Source organism: Punica granatum, chromosome 5 (assembly GCF_007655135.1).
Source record: "Punica granatum isolate Tunisia-2019 chromosome 5, ASM765513v2, whole genome shotgun sequence".
NCBI classification, from domain to species: domain Eukaryota; kingdom Viridiplantae; phylum Streptophyta; class Magnoliopsida; order Myrtales; family Lythraceae; genus Punica; species Punica granatum.
This window is the reverse complement of record NC_045131.1, coordinates 7,063,009-7,082,442: the sequence shown is the minus strand read 5'-3', so window position 1 is coordinate 7,082,442 and position 19,434 is coordinate 7,063,009. Positions and strand designations below refer to the sequence as shown.

Below are 19,434 nucleotides of genomic sequence, written 5' to 3'. Positions count from 1 at the left end.
TTACTTTATCTTTCTCTATGTTTTTCTCGGTAAATCTTTTTTTTTTCTTATATTTTAATTTCACGTTCAAATGGTTGAGTAAAAGACAAATTCATTAATAAATTTTGTAAATTTTTAAATCATGCATTTTCCACTTAGGAAATCTTTATTTATTTAATATCAAGTAAAAATTTCATATTCCGCATATTTTTGTAATAATAGTTCTCGGTCCCGCCCGCCTGTCCCATGCCAACTTCCTCATTATGCTCTAGATTGAATTTTCCACTGGTCCGATCATACAACTAGTACTCTAATCGAGGTGGCCGTACGGCGAGTGATGAGTACAAGCCTATACCTTTCGAAGACTGCAGCTTCTATGAGAACGTTCACCTCTGCTCTACACTCGTTCGCGAGTTCCATCTAGTTCAACCCAATCCACAAGCAAGTGCATGCCATGGGGACAGCAACATGGTGTCTCGGACATAATCGATCGACCAATATCGACAAATGCCACTTTCTAATAATATATCCTCATACATACGTGGCTCGGCAGTTGGATAGAGTTATCGAGGAATGGGGGCCTATATCCATTTCCGATCGGTACCTTAGCTTCGTGGCGCATCAATCTCTTCAGATTTCCGGACTTTTGCTGGTTGGTTTCACATCATTTTCATGATCCTTCGAGAAGTTATTGCGTCTTCTCTTCGGATAAGCCATCAATTTTTTACTTTTTTAGATCTCGAAGATACCATCTTCCCGTCCCCCCCCCCCCCCCCCGAAAAAAAAGCTAACCGAATAAAATGGACAGCAATTTTGTTAATATCACTTGACACCTCACCCAATTATCGGGCACAGTATTCTTCCAAATAATAATCATGCCATTAAATCCTAACTAGGAGAAATCGAATCTGATCGCGGTTTCTCAACGGAACCTCCTCCTCCGAAATACGCACGAGGTCTTCTATTGTAAATCTAAATTGTTATCAATTTTCTATTTATTATCACTATACGATGATATGTATATATTTGCCCATGCACACACTTTGGTATTCTTTTCTCCGACAATCTCGAAAGCGTCTTTCCACCGCCATGGCAAAGTCGATCCGGACAATATGCGTTTGGGAAAGTGATTTGGAAAATTGTAAGAATATATAAATGAACACACATATATGTTTAGATTTGAAAAAGGGACGCATGAATGTGGGATTTCATGGGACATGCGAAAGATTATTCAATTTTATCAAAAATCGTAAAGGTCGGTGAGTAGCACGTTTTCGCTCGAGGATTAAGATGGCTTAAATATGCGTTTGGGAAAGTGATTTGGAAAATTGTAAGAATATATAAATGAACACACATATATGTTTAGATTTGACAAAGGGACGCACGAATGTGGGATTTCATGGGACATGCGAAAGATTATTCAATTTTATCAAAAATCGTAAAGCTCGGTGAGTAGCACGTTTTCGCTCGAGAATTAAGATGGCTTAAATTTGACAGACGTTGTGAAATTATTCGTACTCATTTATTAAGTATGACGAAAATATTTTTCATAATTTTAAGATATTAAAATTTATATTTTATAATTTGATAGAAATCCGTTTTAACATTTAAAAAAAAAATTCAATTTTGGGTGGGACGCAAGAATCCAAAATTGTGGGGTAGTGCCCCCGGAAAAATTTGTCAGTAGCTTTATGTAGCTACCCACCTAGAAAGTTCGAGCAAAAGCTATTTTTTCTTTCCGATTTGTATAATTTCCATACGGGCAGCATCGAAATATTCGGATTCGTCAATCACTTCTTATACCATTTTCAAGATCATATAAGTCTCGGTTTAGGACTGACATATGTACGAGAAATCCTATCAATGAGCATGCGATTCGGATTTTCTAGATTTCATTTGCGAGACGAGCATCATTGTACTGAACCTTATTAGTGAAATCGTACTTCTCATTCATGTCGGAGGGAAGTTTCTCATTGCAGGTTGATCATTACTTTAAACTGTTTATTAGCGAGGACATTAAAAGATGGAAAAGTAATAATCACACCTCACGCCCTAGAAAGAACAAAGAAAGTTGCATATGGTGATCACATTCAAATTAAAGTAAAGCTATTGCCCCGACTAGAATTACTGTAGGATCAACTCACTTTATGATCAATATTCTCTCTTTTGAGAATTTTACGGCACTGATGCAGTATCGTACGGTATCTTAGCTCCTATCAGCTGTCGGATGAGGAATTCTTATTTAGCAGAGGGCAATACAATTTATTAGGTCCTTCGACTAACTTTAATTGAAATTAATTGATATTCACACATTGAGTGATAATATTTTACCAATTCTTTTACGATAAAAATAGATAATCAACCCAAATAGTATATGGATCAATATTGATTGAAAAAGGAAGTATATTAGAAACTATGTATTCTACAAATAAACATAACAAACACTATAAATTGTGAGTGAGATTAATAAAAAAATAAAATTCATAATAACAAACAAGTACTTACTCTAATATTATGAAAATACAAATCATATGTATTAAAAGACAGTAACGTGTATATACTATAAGAGACACTATTAGGGGATAGGGTGTGAGAAAAACTACAATGAGTGGATATATGATGTACATTGAAATGAATTTTCATATCTTCTATTTATAGGATATATAGTAAAAAATCACATATACTAAAAAGTTGTTTTCAATAATCGAGAAATCATTTTAGTTTTAAAAATTTTTCTTTTATTTTATATACATCATTACATATATAATATGTATATTTGTTCAAAATTCGTTGCATATAACTCTAAAAAAGTATAGTAAATATACATTTAATTTGAACTAGAAAGAGAATTTACACGGAGTTAAAAGGTTCTAAAATTTTGTTACATGGCTCAACTACATGCCATGCCTTAACTTTTACATATTTATATTGATTGATTTTTTAATGAAAAAATTATTATCATATCACTGAAAAAAAAAAAATATCCACTGTGATTTAGGAAATTCATATTAAATACGATTTGAAATTAGCTTTATGTTCTTACGATAATTTAGGCATCATGCACATCCAATCAACTTTGACCTCCTTTTCTTCCTTCTCTCCCCCCTGCAAGCACAAAACCTAGCTCTCAGCCCCCGCTACACCCATTATCTTTCTTGTCATCTCTTCCCCCCGATCAGATGATGGTTAGACGCTTGCTCCACTATCGCTGAAGGTAGTGTTGCCACATCCACCGCCTGTTGGCCTGCCCAAAGTCGTCTCCAATCTCTAGAGTTGATTGATCTGCTCTGCTATGCTCAGACATAGGTCAAATCCGCCAAGATTCGGTCGAATATAGCATCGATTTGTAAAATCGGGCAGGATTTGACTAGCGTCTGACTTGACCCGAGCTAGATTTGACTTTATTCGACCGAGTCATCGCGACGGAGGATCGGGTCGGTCGAGTCGATGGCTGCCTGACCTAGTTAGTCTCCACTCCCTTATAGTGATCACTGGTCAACCCAATCAACAAGGCTTTTGGCTTCCTTAGTTTGATTAATTTGGAATTAGGCTATTAAGGATTAGGTCTTGACTCCCCGACTGTGATCGTTGGTTTGAACTTCCTTGGTTTGATTACTTAGGAATTGGACTGTTGTTTGTGATTGTTGGTAGGATTTTGTGCTCAAATACCAGCTCGGGATATCCTGACTACCCTACTTCTTATGAAGTACAATCTCATCGTGAATTTAGGACATCCTCCTTCCTGATTATTATTGGGATTTACTGTGAAATTCAGTTAGCATGTAGTGATCAGTACTAACGGTTTCAAGATAAAAAGCTACAATTGTACCCATTCTTTTTTATTTGTTTCTTTTATCACCCTTTGTAGTTTACTCGTGAATAAACCGGTTGTTTCCGCTCTTGTAATTTATGATCGGGCATTTTCTCATCGTATCCATTTTTCCTCGTGAATTAATGAAAGATCCACTTAACTGCAAAAAGAAATACAACAATTTAAGCATTGAGATGACTTCTCGATTTACTACACACAATCAACACTTAAAAATTTATTTTCCCCTCCATCTCTTCGATGTAATATAATCAAGGACTCTTCCATAAGATATTAAAGAAAGAAATTCGAGTACTCATTATAAATTATTAAATTACTAAAAAATAATTTACCAATAAATAAAATATAAAGAAGAGAAACAAAAAGAAGAAGAAAATTGGAGCGGGAAGCAGATCCGATATGAAAACGATCCGACCGACCGGTACAACCGCTCCACTCTCAGATATAGAAAAATCGGACAGAGACCCGTACCGCCCACACCCTATTCCGATACTCCCGGTGCACGGTACACCGGGCAGAGTCCCGCGCCCCTGCAACGTGTGGGTCCCGCTCTACCGCCCCCGGGCCCACAGTACACCCGGACCAGTTTAAAAGTCATTCCCACTCTGCGCAGAAACAACAAACGCCACACACCCAAAAGAAGGAAAGAAAAAAAAAAAGAATATAATTAATATTTCCTCTCTGCAAAAATAACTTCGCTTCCACTTCCCCTTCTGCTTCACCTGCAGGAGACGTTGCCTTCTTCTTCCTCTTCTTCTTCTTCTTCTTCCGTTGCCTGCCAACCCCTCCGATCACTTCCTTCTCACCAACCCCATCTCTATCCCTCTCTCTCTCTGTGTCTGCAAGTGGGAACGGAATCTCTCGGTCTTCCCGCCTATGGACGATTCAGCCGAGGAGGCTCCTTGACGTCAGCACCAACTCCATTGAAGCAGCAGCCCCACGCGTCCTCCGCTCTCCTCAAATTCGTCGCCCCCCTCTCCTTCAGCTGCTGACAGCAAAGCAGGGTGAGTTCTCTCTCCATTTCCCCGCGCGCATTTATTCCGTACGGTACTCCCCTGTTCACTGAGCTGGCGTTACGCTGTTGACCGCGATCGGGATCCGAAGCGGCTCTACCGAAGTTTCGTAATTGCTTTCCGATCGAGCTCGCGTCAGTGACGAGTGGGGAAGTAGCTTTGATGATAGTCAATGCTCGGTCCTGCTTCGTTTCCTGACCGTGCTACCGCAGCCATTGCGACGTCGTTTGATCCGTCCTTTTTTACTTGTGACATCCAGCTGTTTGTTTGAGTTGACGGTGAGTCGGAGACCGAGTGGGATCATTGGCTCAGTTTGAATTCGTTCTGGCCGGTGGATCGCCGGTGAGAACGAGCCGGTTGAGTCGGAGTTGAGTTATCACTGTTGTCCCTTTCCTGGTAGCTTCGTCCTTCTTTTTTTTTTTTTTTCGGGGAATTGTCATTATTATGGTATGATATGAACATGAAAGATTACGATGACGAGTCGTTGTTCAGCATCGACCACCCAACCACTCATTCTCTTTATGCCTGGTCCCCCAAGCTTTTGTTTGATTGAACAGCCGACATTTCGGTGTTGGCAGCTGATGTTTGACTGATCGGAGTCAAAATTAGATCAGCTTCCATATCTTTCCATTAGGTGCTTCATCATTTATTATTGTCGGCAATTGATTGTTCAAGTGGTTTGGCCACAAAGATCTTCGATCGGGTTTGATCGTACGAAAATAGGTTCGTTCAATTTTGTGGCCTTGTGATTATGTATGCAGCTATGTTTTTGTAGCCGAGGAAATTTGAATTTGGTGCTGAAGGGGCCATTTGATTTCAGAAGGTGTTTTTGGGATTATGACTTCTCTCGTTTACAGGACTGTAGATTCCAGGTATTTCTCGGGGACTTCCGACTGTTCATGCTGAGGTTCGAGTCCGTATCTTGAATATTGTAAGTAAACACAAATGGGAACACAATTACTGGAAATTCAACCCCACGAGCTCAAATTTGTATGTAAGTCTATTCTCCCTCTGCTCATACTGTTTGCAATTCCTCTGGATATTACAGTGTAGAACCGTTGTCATAATGAAAAGTTTATGGGCGTGACTCTTGTGTTCTTGTCTATCTTCTCGGTCCAGTTGAGCTGAAGAAGCAGAGCGCTTGCTCTATTCAGCTTGTGAATAAGACTCAGCACCATGTTGCTTTTAAGGTAGGCAAGCTTTTGCTTAGTTTGCAGGATAATTTTCTTGAGAGAGTAACTGGAGGTCGAATTGCAGAAATTCATATATCTTTTTAAAATATTAATTTATGTGACAGGTTAAAACTACTTCTCCAAAGAAATACTGCGTCCGACCCAATGTTGGCATTGTCATGCCGAAATCAACATGCGAATTCGCTGGTAAATATATATTTAACACTTTCCAGATTCTACTTTGATTGGTCAATTCCTTGAAATCTTTGAGAATCAAAAAGCTGAGTTACTTGAAGGAATCTCATTATGTGATAAAAAATCGTTTAGCTACTGCTGTGATTTATCTTCTGTCTGAGGGAGATTCTTTCTCAGGATCACACTGTGATACTGCATCTAATCTGATTCATAAAGAGAAAGCAGCTCCAGTAGGATGTCGGTCATGAATTTACATCTTTTTTCGGGATAATTTCCTGTTTGCACATTCAAAAGTCATTCCACCCTCATATTAGCTAATACCGAGGAAACACAGAACCTTGCTTCAGAAGATGTTGGAACTTGGCTAGTATTGTTATCGGTTCTCCAAGTCTGTTCAGTGGCAAAAGAAAATCTGAAAAATGGTGTTAGATATGATTGACAATTATATCAACAACTTATCCCGCAGCTTACCAGTTGATGTTCCCATATGCTTAATTACAGTTACAATGCAAGCTCAACGTTCTGCGCCAACCGACATGATGTGCAAGGACAAGTTCTTAATCCAAAGCACAGTTGTTCCTGCTGGTACAACTGAAGAGGACATTACAACTGAAGTGGTTGGTACTTCTTCTTCATGTGGCTTTTCCAGCTTTTGGCATTGGTTTCTCATTTTTTTTGGTTGGTCAGTTTTCCAAGGTGGAAGGCAAGTTTATAGAAGAGAACAAGCTGAGAGTTGCCTTGGTCAGCCCACCAGAGTCACCAGTACTTTCACCAATCAATGGAGCGCTGAAGCAGGGCGTAATTGAAGCTCCGACTCTAAAAGGTCATCATGGATTGAGTGAAGTTGACTTCATCAAGACACAGCCCAAAGTAAGGGAAAAGGAACTTTGTCTATATTTATTCCCTTTAACATCTGCATGCGCACACATTTCATTTGCACATGTTTCTGACTCTTAAGGCTCGCTGATGTTGGAAATTGTGTGAAGAATGTTGGAGCAGTTAATCTGAGCCATTCTTTTTCTTTCCTATTCTCTTCTGCATGATCTGTTGACGTAGATCTGTGTCCTGTACATAGGTAGCCAAGGCTGTCGATCCACCCAAAGTGGTAAATGACAAGGAAAGTCCAGAAAAAGATGAGAAAATTAAGCCAGCTGAGGAGGTTGTTGTAATGAAGGTGGCAAAGGATGTGGAGCCATATGTGAAGGATGTAAAATTATGCACTAAAGATGACGTTGAGGGAAAGAATCTAGTCAAAGACATTGCAGAGTTAAAGACGAAGTTGAGTGAGCTCGAGTCAAAACTAGGCGGGGTGAGAACACATATTCCTTTCTTTTTCATTCTTTTGCTCATCACCAGCTAAAACAATAAATTGCCCTCGCGCTCTCAAAGTAAAGTAAACAAGGTTTTGACGGACAAAAGAAGAAATGTGTGATCCTACGGTTTATAACTCCGTCTTGGAAGAGGAATGCTGTCTGATGTTTATACTCCAAAGCTGCGGCTGAAGTTGGTTAATTCTTAGTGGAAGTCTGTGTATATTAGAATCTGAAGCAAGTTTCTAATTGGGTAGGCAATCTACATAGTCTGAAGGCCTATGTCGTCGGAATTTGGCTCTTGGCGCGGAGGTTAGCTTACTGTTTTTGGTAATTTCCGTATTCACATTCTTTATAACCTTTATGCAGGCTGAAGCAACAATCTCAAAGCTCATTGAGGAGAGGAAAATGAGCCCTCAAGAGAGAGAGATTTTGAAGGAAGATCTGGTAAATCCCTATTTACTCTGCACCTAAGGGGAAATGCTTCCTCGAACTTTCAATTTTCCGCACTGCCAAAGTTAATGGCTTTCAAATCATCCTGCAACAAACTTTCCTCTCCCTAGTTCATTTCAGTCTGTTTCCTCTTCTTAGCTAATAGCTTCTCTTGCTGCAATTATACATGACAATCTGAGTGCTGCATTGTAGGCATTGCTAAGGAGCCGGAAAGGTAACAAAACAGTTCACGATGGGTTTCCGCTTCTATTTGTCATTATGGTTGCTCTGATCAGCGTGACCTTCGGATACATTTCACGTTAGAGAACAGCGCGTATATCAAATCACCGCATGCTACACAGATTCTCTTTGTTGGTAGGCAGAAATGTTAGATAACGGAAATCCTATATATGGGTCCATGTCGGGCATGAAGTCGGAGTGTGGAAGGGGAAAATCAACGGACATTATTTCCTTTTCTTGTCTCATAATTTTCCTGGCTTGTTTCTGTAAATGCTGCTGAATTTGTGCCTAAAAGAGTTAGGATTAATTTGTTTACTTTTAACTGATAGATGAGTATGCAGGCTTGGGACTTTTGCAGATATACAGTGTAATGTATAGACTCAACTTTCCAGTGTAGTTGTCCGATGGTTTCTCTTTTGCTTGTCTATCTCCCATTTTAATTCGAGAAGGCTGATTATGAGAGAGTTTTCCGTTGATCGTGACATTGATTCGTCAGTGCAAATGAATCTTGATTCATTGACGTCAGGAAAGATACCGAAGAACTGGATTGTTTATGAAAATTGATCTGAATTCCTCGTTCCGATTGTCTTGTTTTTTTCATCCACGAACTGAAACAAATCGAATTCATCGAGTGTCCTCGGCAGCGAGATCCACAAGACGCAAACTGACCCGAACGAAACCGAATCAGAAAAGGTGGTCTCCTCAAGTCCGGCTATCCAGTAACAATATGGTTTCTTATGGACCATAAAACTGATCGACCGTGCCAAGGGATGGACTAATTTGATCTCTCTTCTCCTTTTCTATCTTAACGGTTGATCCAAACTTCTACTGCTTTTGATCCAAACAAAGGTTTGGATCATGTCACCGGCGCAGATGCTCATGTTTCAAAGTATTTTCTCATTTGGTTTTAGAACATAATTTTAACTTTACTCCACTTAACTTTACTTAGTTTCAATTCAATTACATAATTATTATTTTTTTCATTTTTATTTAATTTTTTAAACTATTAAATTCAATTTTCAATACTAAATTCTCACAATTATTTATTACTTTTTACACAATTCAACAACACAATATTTACTTTTTCACATTTTTTCTTATACTTTAACGACACGATCATTGCAACTCAATTATATATATATATATATATAAAGTTGAGTATACCAACTCTAAAACCAAACAGGCTATTGAGTCTGGGAAACCTGAACTAAGATCTCCAGGTTCCAAAACCTTCCCTATCTTGGCGGGAAAGACTTTCCCACTGAGAGGTCATTCCTGAAGTAACGTATAAATGACGGTTGATCAAACCGCGCCACCGGCCCATTTAATTCGAGGCAAGCCCGGCCCAATTGTCGAACGCTCATTGGCTACAGCAGAACTCCGAGCCGCGAGCACGGTCGTAGGAAACCAAAATCCCGAGCATCGCTCCAGTACGCCATCTGATTCCTCGCTCTGCTCCGGTCCCGGAGGCGCGACGGTTTTTGCCCTTTCTCGCCGATCAACTGAGGTTTATCTGCGGCGCCGTCTCCGTTACAGCAACACGTGAGCTGCAAAGTCCTGCCGAGCTTCGTCGGAAGGTTGACCGCAAAGCACGGGGAATAAGCTTTAGCGAGGCTGAACATGGGAGCACCTAAGAAGAGCGCCGCCGCGGCAGCAGCTGCTAGGGTTTCGGATGACCCGGAGGAGCTCGCGCGGGTCCCGCTCCAAGCCGTCCTGTTGGCCGACAGCTTCACCACCAAGTTCCGCCCCATCACCCTCGAACGCCCCAAGGTGTGTCCTCGCCCTCACTCATGCTTAATTTGCCAACCCTCGCCGTTAATATGTTACAGTCCCCAGTGTATATGCTAGATTATGTCGGAGATGGGAATTAGGCTAGTAGTTATGCTTCGGGAACTTGGCTCCTCTGGAGGTGCCGTTTTGATAGGAAGCAACCAATGAATGATACCTCGGTTCCAGAGGAAGAATTTGCCTTTGACTCTTGATGTCCATTAAGTGAAGAGAAGAGAAATTGGTCACCGGAAACGTAATGTGTCTTGTTGTGTGTGGCGGGATGTCGAAAAGCATATAGCTTGAAAAACCATATCCATTGGACAAGTTGCTTTCACTAATCTTTTCAGAGAGGGACCAATTCTTGGAGCATGAGTGCTAATCGGTTTTGCCTCAATTGAGTGAATCCGCGCATCACTGAAGGTTATGCAGCTGTGAACTAGCATTCCTGTGGGTGGACGACTGTAGTTTTATATCAATTGGGGACTCCATCTTGTGATAGCCCATAATGAAAGGAGTATAATAGTAAGGCGTTTTATGGACAAAACCCAATCACATGGAAATTTGATGAGACCAGTTGTACGTACAATTAACCGATGCTGATTACCTGTGCTTTGGGTGAACGTAGCAATAATTTCAAGTGTCTAACCACGGTCTACCATTAATGTCATGACTGGTCGTCACGGGGAATTCATATGCATTTTCAGCGTACCTGTGGATGAGATTCTTTGTTTTTTTTTTTTTAATATACATTGGTCTGTTTATGGGACCAAAAAAGCTGTGCAGGAATTTATTGGCAACTGAATGAATATCTGATTTATAGTGAGGCTGATTCTTTTATCTGCTGCTATCTCATAATAATGTTAATTTCCCCTCTACAAAGGTGCTTTTGCCTCTGGTAAATGTGCCCATGATAGAGTACACTTTAGCGTGGCTTGAATCTGCTGGAGTGGAGGAGGTCTTTGTGTTCTGCTGTGCTCACGCCAAGCAAGTGATTAACTATCTGGAGAGTTCCCAGTGGTTTTCTCAGCCGAAATTTTCTGTCACAACAATCGAGTCCCACAATTCCGTTAGTGCAGGAGATGCCCTTCGCTTCATTTATGAGCGTAATGTGGTATGTGTATTCTTGTTGTCCTGTCCTCCTGTAGTGTTGCTACGTTCACTTCCGTTTCTCAGTGCATTTTATTCCCACTTCCCTCTAACAAAACACAGCTGCTTCATATCCGAAGTTCAGCATCTTTTTGGTACTTTTAGGAAGAAAATTTTTGATAAATTCTCAAATTCTTTCAAATCGCACAGTATCCGCCTATTTGGAAAACTTTTTATATACCCTTGGCCATGCATATTATAATCTAATCTAAGTTCTGCCTGTTAAGATACATGGAGATTTTATCCTTATCAGTGGAGATACAGTAAGCAACATGTCACTGACTCGGGTGCTACAAGAGCATAAGGAGAGGAGGAAGAAAGATAGCAATGCTGTAATGACCATGGTTATTAAACGGTCAAAGCTTTCTCCAGTTACTCAACAATCTCGACTGGGCACTGATGAGTTGTTTATGGCAATAGATCCCGATACCAAGCAGCTGCTCTATTATGAGGAGAATACAAATCATTTGAAAGCGACTCTATCTCTTGATAAGATGCTGCTGATTGACAACTCTTCCATCAGACTTCATAATGACATGCAGGTTCCTCCATTCATATTTTCTTCCTACTTCTGTCTGTTGTGCTTGCCAAGATTTCTGGTTTTCAATTGAACTTCTCACTGATCAACCAATAACCTTAACTTGGTAACATTCTTGTCTTCTTGGTTAGACATTAGGTTCATCATTCTTATTTGTTCTGTGACCTCCCAACAATTTTTAAAAGATAAGCAATATCTTCTTTTCAGGACTGTTTCATCGACATCTGTTCCCCAGAAGTACTAAGTCTTTTCACTGATAACTTTGACTATCAACATCTTCGTCGGCATTTTGTGAAGGGATTGCTCGTAGATGATGTATGTATTTCTTCTTATAATATTGTTTCATAGATAAAGTATCAACATTGGTTTTTGCTGTTGGCTACCTTGTGTAACATGCAGGGTTTCCTTTTTCGATTCATTTTGTGTGTTTGCAACCCTTTGCTCGATGAGGTTTCTAATGTCTATGCTTTCAGATTATGGGTTACAAAATATACACCCACGAAATTCACTCAAGTTATGCGGCTAGAGTTGACAACTACCGGGCTTATGATACCATTAGTAAAGACATAATTCAGAGATGGACATATCCATTGGTTCCAGATGTGCTGCTTTTGGGAAATTCCACAACTAAACTTGAGCGTGTGGGAATGTATCGAGCATCTGGTATGTACCACAAAGTGCATGGTCATATGCATACTATGGTTGCCTATAAACTGACAAGTGAAGATAGACGCTATATTCTTATCACTCATGTTTCGTCGTTAACAAGAAAAAATTATTTCTCACTACTTAAGTGTCTTGCTTCAAGTCTATCCTGTTGGAGGAATACATTGTGATCCAGTTTATGAGAAATACAGTTTGGTGCAATACTGCTAGGTAATGTGGGCTAGTGAACAACCATGTTTCGAGAGTTGTAAAATAACATGTAATCGGTGATTTTATTTACTTCATTGCTATACCAATTCCCAAGATAATTACTTATCCAAGAAAAAAAAAATCCTGAGATAATTATTTACTTATTTCATTCCTCCTAATTCCTACTTTTGCCGCTATCACTACTGCATTGCTTGGAAATTTTGTTCTACGAATAGAAATTTCTATAACATTGCTGACAGTCATTTGATGATTTTGATTCACCAGAAATAGTGCAGTCTCGATCTGCACAAATTGGTCCTCTCACTGTTATTGGAACTGGCACCAGAATTGGAGACAATACAAAAATTTCCAACTCTGTTATTGGAAAAGGATGTGATATCGGATCAAATGTCCTGATCGAAGGTTGTCATATATGGGATAACGTTACAATTGAAGATGGTTGCCAGCTAAGGCATTCAATTGTATGTGATGGAGTGGTTATGAAGTCAGGAGCTGTCCTGAGTCCTGGTGTTGTTTTGTCTTTCAAGGTACATTTGCCATCTCATTGTACATGCAACTTGTTTTTGATTTTCATCCACTTCGATTGATGATTGCTTAGCTTTCAGACGTATGGAGTAGTAATATAAATTGTGCAGATGTCCTTCTTGTGCTGGCATTTGCAGCCCTTCTAATTTGAGATATATGACAAACTTGTTTGGACTTAAACTCCTGCTAAAACCTCTAAACTGAATAGCATCTGTGTTGAGCTCAATTAGCAAGTTTGGCAAGTTTGGTTGGCTTGTGAGTAGCTCGCCGTCGTTGCATCTCATACTAACACTAAGTTCACAATATCAAATTTCAGGTTGTCATTGGACAAAATTTTACTGCCCCGGCATATTCAAAGGTATCTTTACTTCCGCAGCCAATTAAGCAAGACAGTGATGAGGAACTGGAGTATGCTGACAATAATAGCGATGTAGAAACTTCATGTGAGTTTTTTTATTTTTTTGGATAAATAACTTCATGTGAGTTGAAATATGCTTTGTTATGACTTATGTAAATACCTCATTTTATGGTTTCCTCATCCCTGATTTATAGTAATTTTATGAAGCTCATGTCTTTCTACTGTCAAGTAATACATTTTCTATGATGTAGGCAATTAGGGCTTTTGAGCATTTATAAGAACGTGCCCCAACTAAGATCTTTCTTGATTACTCAGCATAGATATTGATTTGCAGTTTCTTTGTGCGATTCGGAATTTTACAGCTAATGTTTCTATCATGTACCTGTTTTACTTTCAGTACTTATCCAACACAACACCCCCCCCCCAAAAAAACAACCAAAACAACGCCCGCAAAAAAAAAAAATCAGTAATTCTGCATTTACAGATTTATCTTTTGGCTTGTAATAAATTACTCGTTAAAAAAAAAAAATTTGTACTTCCCTTATGAAGAAAAGATTTTAATGTTATTATGAACTTCTTCCTTCTCGAGGCTTTTGCATGCAACCATCTCCCAAGTTAACTATTTTAGGTGCCGCAATTGCAGGTGCTCCCGACAATATGAATGGAGAATTGACCTCAGAATTGTCCGAAATACAAGGCTCAGCTACATCAGAGGTTGGCTCCTATATCTTGTATCAATTAGAGATTCATCATTTGTCATCATGATGATTGAGCTTGATTACTTTTTACTAACTTCTCTGCTTAATCAGCTTGGCTGTGGAGGGGTTGGTTATATCTGGTCAATTTGCGAAGGAGCTAGTGAAGAAGAATGGAGACACTCAATTGCCCCGATTTCTGCGGAGAAACTGGCTGAACTTACTCAAACAACTGATGATGATCTGGAGTTCTCCAATCAAGATGGCAATGCTCCTGCGTCTTCGGGAGAGCTGAGATCGGATGCGCTTTCTGATTCTGAAGATGATGATGAAGATACTAAAAATGATTCTGCTTACTTTGAGAAGGAGGTTGTGTTTCATCAGATGGAATACTGATTATATGTACCTATTTTTCTGAACAGATCCTCATCCAATAATTTCCCTTTGCAGGTTGAGGCTACTTTCCTTAGGGCTGTCCACGAAAATGTTCAAGTAGACCATGTGATCTTAGAAGTGAACTCTCTGAAGTATGCTACATCTCTTTCTTGCTTGCCATCTCCATAATCTTCACATACTACATACAGCATGACCATTAAAAAATTGAAATGCTTGTGCTGAATTTTGGTTCTATAATTTGCTATTCCAGTTTCATTATTGTAGGAGTCAGAATTCAACCCACAGTGTCTTGTGCAACCAGTCACTTGCTCCTTCCTGTTTCAGGTTGTCATGTAACATGGAATTTTCTGCCTGTGCTGGTGCAATATTTTACTCCATGATGAAATTGGCATTGGAGACTCCACATAAAACTACTGGTAAGTTTTTCAGTCTAATCATTGATAATATTTAGTTTATTAGAGCATCATGAAAGGGAGTTTGTGACTAAGATCCATCCTTAGTGGCTATGAGAGTGTTCTCTGTGTGAACTCTATAAAACAAGAGTGGAGCTGGGATGAGATTTGATCCCGCTTAGACCCTGCAAGTGGATAAGCCTCGTAAATTAATTTATTAAATATGCAATAGCATCATGTATGGTGATAAATTGATGTTATAGTATCCTAATTCCCAAGAGAGTGGTTTCTTTATGCTGTTAGTTTATTATTTCCTCTTGCTTATTCATGGGATTCAAGTCGTATGATTTATAACAGATGCTTTGTTTCTGCAGATGAATTATCTAGAGCTGTCCTGAACATTTTTAACTCATGGCATAGGCTTTTGAAGTCATACCTTTCAGGAAAAGATGAGGAGGTGGGTAATGCAGATTGATGAATGATTGCCTAGTGTTTTATCTGATGATTTCTGATCTCCTTTGGATATTGCAGATTGAAGTGATATTGAAGTTCGAAGAAATGTGTTCAGAATCTGCCAAGGAGTTGTCTCCCTTGTTCACTCAGGTAAATCATTTTTTCCCTTCTGATTGTCCCTTGCTTCGCTTGCATTTGATTTTAATTGCATAGGCCTGATCTAAGTTCTGTAATGTCTTTCTCCAGATTCTACACCATCTCTATGATAAAGAGCTTATATCAGAAGATGCAATTCTAGGTTGGGAGTTCGAGAAGCAAGGTGCAGAAGAGTCTGACAGGGTCTTTGTTAGGCAGGCTGAAAATTTTCTTCAGGTGAGCATTCCATGACTCTTCCCATTATGTGCCTCAGCACTTATATTCCGTGATTATGGCGAGCTGTTTGGTATTGTTACAATTGCTTCCAAACTCATGGTCAATGATAAATAAGAGTTCTTGCATGAAGAAATGTCTCAACTTAAAAGATGCATTAAGAAATACGTTTCGCGAATAGCTAGACCTACTAACTAATAATTTTCTGTTAGGAACTGTTTGAAATCATTTGCAAACACATCCTACTTCTCTTCCTGCTCTCTCTTTCTGGATTTTGCATCATAGTCTGACTGCACAGTCAACCAGTTACTGTTCAATTTGATACTTAAACCTGGCACAATTTACTGTTTGCCTCATCCTGCAGTGGTTGAAAGAAGCATCCGAAGAAGACTAGAAAGAAGAGGGAGCCATTTCGAGAAATTTTATCCGGCTGAGACTGATTCTCGATTTGCTTGTGAAACTCAGAGTTGGTGTAGAATCTATGCATACAAAACACAGTTGTCAGGGAGGTGTTGGGATTTTGTTTGCCATCTCTCCCCCGTGGTAGAGGATGTGATATAGCTGACAGAATGCAGCTGCTGATAGTTTTGGGAAATCTTTTGCTGTCTATGCAAAATAAGGCTTCACTAGGTGGTTCTTTTGGTACATGTTTGGTACTGGGGAATGGAAAGCCGGTATATTGGAATCGCAGATATGGCCTTTGCGTTGCGTGCGGCGTACAGGTGGCTGTGTTGTTTTCTTATTCTGCACTCTTAAGCTCTTTAAAATGTAACCACTGGTGTGGTGTGAACCTGCAGATCTATCATGTCTAAGGTCATGCGCCTCAATGCTTTTTGGGTTCGAGTCGAGGACATGGGTTTATAAGAGGCCACGGAATTGCCGTGATGCCATGAAAACATGGCATTAGGACTTTATTATCCAACTCTCAACATGTAAATCAGTGATTGAATCTACAACATCGAATATCTATATAATCATGAGGAATTTTGTACAGAATGATCCATCGGAAACACACAATGCTTGAATCACGGAGGCAAGAACACGCATCACGACCTCAATGTAAAAATGTCCACAAAGCATATGTTATTACGCATTGCTCACAAATCACAATCCCACGACAAGCACGAGTCTGCAGAATACAAGATGATCAGAACCTGGGCCCACCATGGGGCCCGCCATGAGGTCCACCATGAGGCCCTCCATGAGGCCCGCCAAAAGGTCCACCATGCGGGCCGCCATGAGGCCCAGGTGGACCGCCAAATGGGCCTGGAGGCCCACCTCTTGGCCCGCCAAAGCATGGCCAGCAGCATCTCTCCAGAATGCAGCAGCAGCAGAGGAAATAAAAGCTGCCATTAAGCCGAAAATGGGAAGAATGAAATTAAATTTTAATATATATTTAACTAACAGTCATCTCATGCATTCGCGAGATAACATAATGCTTAAAATAAATTATAGAAAATCATATTATTTTACTACGATGTGAAAGAAGATCGATGCAGTCGGCATAAACAATCAGAAATTATCCACCATAGAATTCGAGAATTGCTAAATAAATGGGAATTCGCCTAACGGTGATAAGACCTCAAGTGCTGTACCTAACATACTATAATCCCAAAATTCATTCATCGGATGAGATTTTTCTTTTTTTTTTTTTGGAATATAATTCTGTGGGAAAAAGATCTCGATTTATGTTTTTCATCTTATTTTTTTGGTAAAAAGATAAAAAAAAAAGAAAATTCAGAAAATTCTACAAACGAGTGATGACTCACCATGAGGATATCCCGTTGCAGCAAAACTCACAGCAGCCGCAGGGACCCGGCCCCGGCGGTCCTCCCGGCGGCGGTCCCCAGCCCGGCATCTCTCTCTCTCTCTCTCTCTCTCTCACAAGAACTTCCGGAGAAGCTGATTATAAAAACTGAAAGTGGACAAATAATTCATCATATCGATAAAGTCCTCTGCTGCTTTATATATGACTATCATATGTATATATATGTATATATACATAAATGCGTATCTCTATCTATATGTAGGGAGCTGCCAATAGTTGATTGGGTGGCAAAGGGTTGAAATTTGATGCCATGTGTTCCTTTCCTTTTCTTGTTTGTCTCATTCGGCTTTACTTCCTTCTTCAACCTAATCTTCAAAGCTTCAATTCAGTATAAGGAAACTGCCATGCCCGGTTTTGGTTCGGGTTCGATCTGGCCCGCCGTGGCTGTGTTTTTCATCTCGGCTTAGCGAAGTTTATCTTGATTCTCCGCGTATAATCAGATGTTAGAGAAAAATGTCATTGTGTTATATTCGTAAACTGTGCTTAATTAAGTTGGCGGATCCTGTCGGGGACCAACAGCCTAATGTTTGTTTTCCCATTACACAACCATCTGCCATTCTAGACTGCACCGAGCTGAAATAGCTCAATAGTAAAAACTACGCGTACATATGCATATGTTTGTTTCTGAATATATGCCCCCCTACACCCACCAAAAAAAGAAAAAAAAATAATTATGTTAGGTGAACGTGCAGTTAGGATTGCTCTAGAACAGATCCTCGAGTCCTCAAGGCACATAAATATCGAATGAAAATGATTCTTAGTCAGTGTCACTGACGATTTCTTTTTAAGTAATAGTGAATAATTTAGTATCCTTTTACGTTGATAATGTACTTGTTATTACAAAGACATAAGAAAGGTCGAACGGACAAGTAAGGATGCTAGGATGCCCGGTGGTGCCCGGACCCAATGTTCGATGACGCAGCGGGTGCCCTTAATTTCAAAGCAGCAAGTGTTTCATGACCATCTTGGCATATATGCCATACCTAACAGTCAAGAGTAAGGAGATATATAGGCATATTCGTGTACTAATTAACTCGGTAAGGCGGGAAACTATAATGACATTGGATTGTTCGGAAAACTGAACATGAGTATGTAAGGGAGAGCAGCTTCGTGTACAAGTTAATTGATTAAGGAAAGTTGCTTAGCCAAGAAAATTAGTTATTAACTAATTAATTAAGAAAATTTTTATTTTCTCTATATTAATTAATAGGAACTGTTTATGAACTTGCATGCTAATTGAGATATTATATAGAGCTTAAATTTGCATGTTGAAATGCAGCATATCATAATTGCCTACTATTGCTTGCAGTCTTAATGTAGGTCTTTGTCATGGAAAATTTTTTTTTTAATAATGAACTTTTCTTCTCGAAGAGTGTATGATTCAAAAATATACCTATGCAGATTGTTTTGAGAAAGAGAGTGCAACGTATTGGTATACACTCTCGCCTCTTAAGTAAGAAGTTACATATTTGATTTTCATAATGGGATTACATATACTCAATTATTAATTATTAAGATTTTATTTCTTTATATTAGACTTATGAACCTCCTTTGTAATTGAGAAAATACAGACGCAGGTTTATCTATATTACTTATATCAGGTCACTTTCCATTATTGCCCATGACAAAATAAAACCGTGAAATAAAGGCCACTATATGAAAGAGTCAATGAGTAAATTTACTTACCCTTTTAATATTTTAGTTAATGAATATCTTTTTTAAACTCTATAGAATTGTGAAAATAAGTGATACTTATTAGAGATTTTAAAAGGGCATAAAAAACACTGACACCGGTAACATTTTGTATATCTATATCTATGTCTGGATTATTTATATTACAAATGGAAGAAAAAAGGTAATTGGGTTAACTTTTCTTCTCTTAAACTATCCTTAGAAATATAATTTAACTGATTAATAG

At 39.2% G+C, this 19,434-nt stretch overlaps 2 protein-coding genes and 1 long non-coding RNA gene across 7 annotated transcripts; 2 read left to right on the top strand and 1 right to left on the bottom strand.

The window, feature by feature from the left end:
- The first annotated feature begins 4,438 nt into the window (after positions 1 to 4,438).
- LOC116208719 (vesicle-associated protein 2-2) lies at positions 4,439 to 8,597 on the top strand. 5 transcript variants are annotated; one of them, XR_004157114.1, is made up of 9 exons: positions 4,439 to 4,812; positions 5,679 to 5,815; positions 5,941 to 6,011; positions 6,119 to 6,200; positions 6,690 to 6,805; positions 6,876 to 7,058; positions 7,264 to 7,497; positions 7,756 to 7,945; positions 8,144 to 8,279. XR_004157114.1 is itself a non-coding variant. In XM_031542269.1 (9 exons), exons 2-9 carry the CDS (start codon positions 5,767 to 5,769, stop codon positions 8,252 to 8,254), a joined length of 924 nt encoding a protein of 307 aa, XP_031398129.1. In that variant the 5' UTR covers positions 4,439 to 4,812; positions 5,687 to 5,766; the 3' UTR covers positions 8,255 to 8,597. The 5 variants fall into 5 exon arrangements, 4 of the variants coding, with proteins under 4 accessions (XP_031398129.1, XP_031398126.1, XP_031398128.1 ...); XM_031542269.1 differs by having other exon boundaries at positions 5,687 to 5,815; positions 7,868 to 7,945; positions 8,144 to 8,597; XM_031542266.1 differs by having other exon boundaries at positions 7,868 to 7,945; positions 8,144 to 8,597.
- Positions 8,598 to 9,556: 959 nt separating this feature from the next.
- On the top strand, positions 9,557 to 16,610 carry LOC116207765 (translation initiation factor eIF-2B subunit epsilon). The gene is made up of 15 exons (XM_031540855.1): positions 9,557 to 9,940; positions 10,821 to 11,051; positions 11,314 to 11,628; positions 11,832 to 11,939; positions 12,098 to 12,287; positions 12,765 to 13,027; positions 13,342 to 13,468; positions 14,027 to 14,097; positions 14,193 to 14,447; positions 14,529 to 14,605; positions 14,799 to 14,890; positions 15,241 to 15,323; positions 15,398 to 15,469; positions 15,566 to 15,691; positions 16,053 to 16,610. The coding sequence occupies exons 1-15, from the start codon at positions 9,791 to 9,793 to the stop codon at positions 16,080 to 16,082; spliced, it is 2,190 nt and encodes a 729-aa protein (XP_031396715.1). The 5' UTR covers positions 9,557 to 9,790; the 3' UTR covers positions 16,083 to 16,610.
- On the bottom strand, positions 16,565 to 17,651 carry LOC116207766. Its single transcript, XR_004156975.1, has 2 exons — positions 17,458 to 17,651; positions 16,565 to 17,034 (listed from the first exon to the last, which is right to left on the bottom strand). It is a non-coding gene; the product is annotated as an uncharacterized LOC116207766 (long non-coding RNA).
- Positions 17,652 to 19,434: the final 1,783 nt, after the last annotated feature.

Bases quoted from the DNA above. Each gene is read 5' to 3' on its own strand.
- LOC116207765 (XM_031540855.1), top strand. From the start codon at position 9,791: ATGGGAGCACCTAAGAAGAGCGCCGCCGCGGCAGCAGCTGCTAGGGTT. The intron at 9,941-10,820 runs GTGTGTCCTCGC...CCCTCTACAAAG, and splicing joins TCACCCTCGAACGCCCCAAG to GTGCTTTTGCCTCTGGTAAA. The intron at 15,470-15,565 runs GTAAATCATTTT...GTCTTTCTCCAG, and splicing joins TGTCTCCCTTGTTCACTCAG to ATTCTACACCATCTCTATGA.
- LOC116208719 (XM_031542269.1), top strand. From the start codon at position 5,767: ATGGGAACACAATTACTGGAAATTCAACCCCACGAGCTCAAATTTGTA. The intron at 5,816-5,940 runs GTAAGTCTATTC...TTCTCGGTCCAG, and splicing joins CCACGAGCTCAAATTTGTAT to TTGAGCTGAAGAAGCAGAGC. The intron at 6,012-6,118 runs GTAGGCAAGCTT...TTTATGTGACAG, and splicing joins AGCACCATGTTGCTTTTAAG to GTTAAAACTACTTCTCCAAA.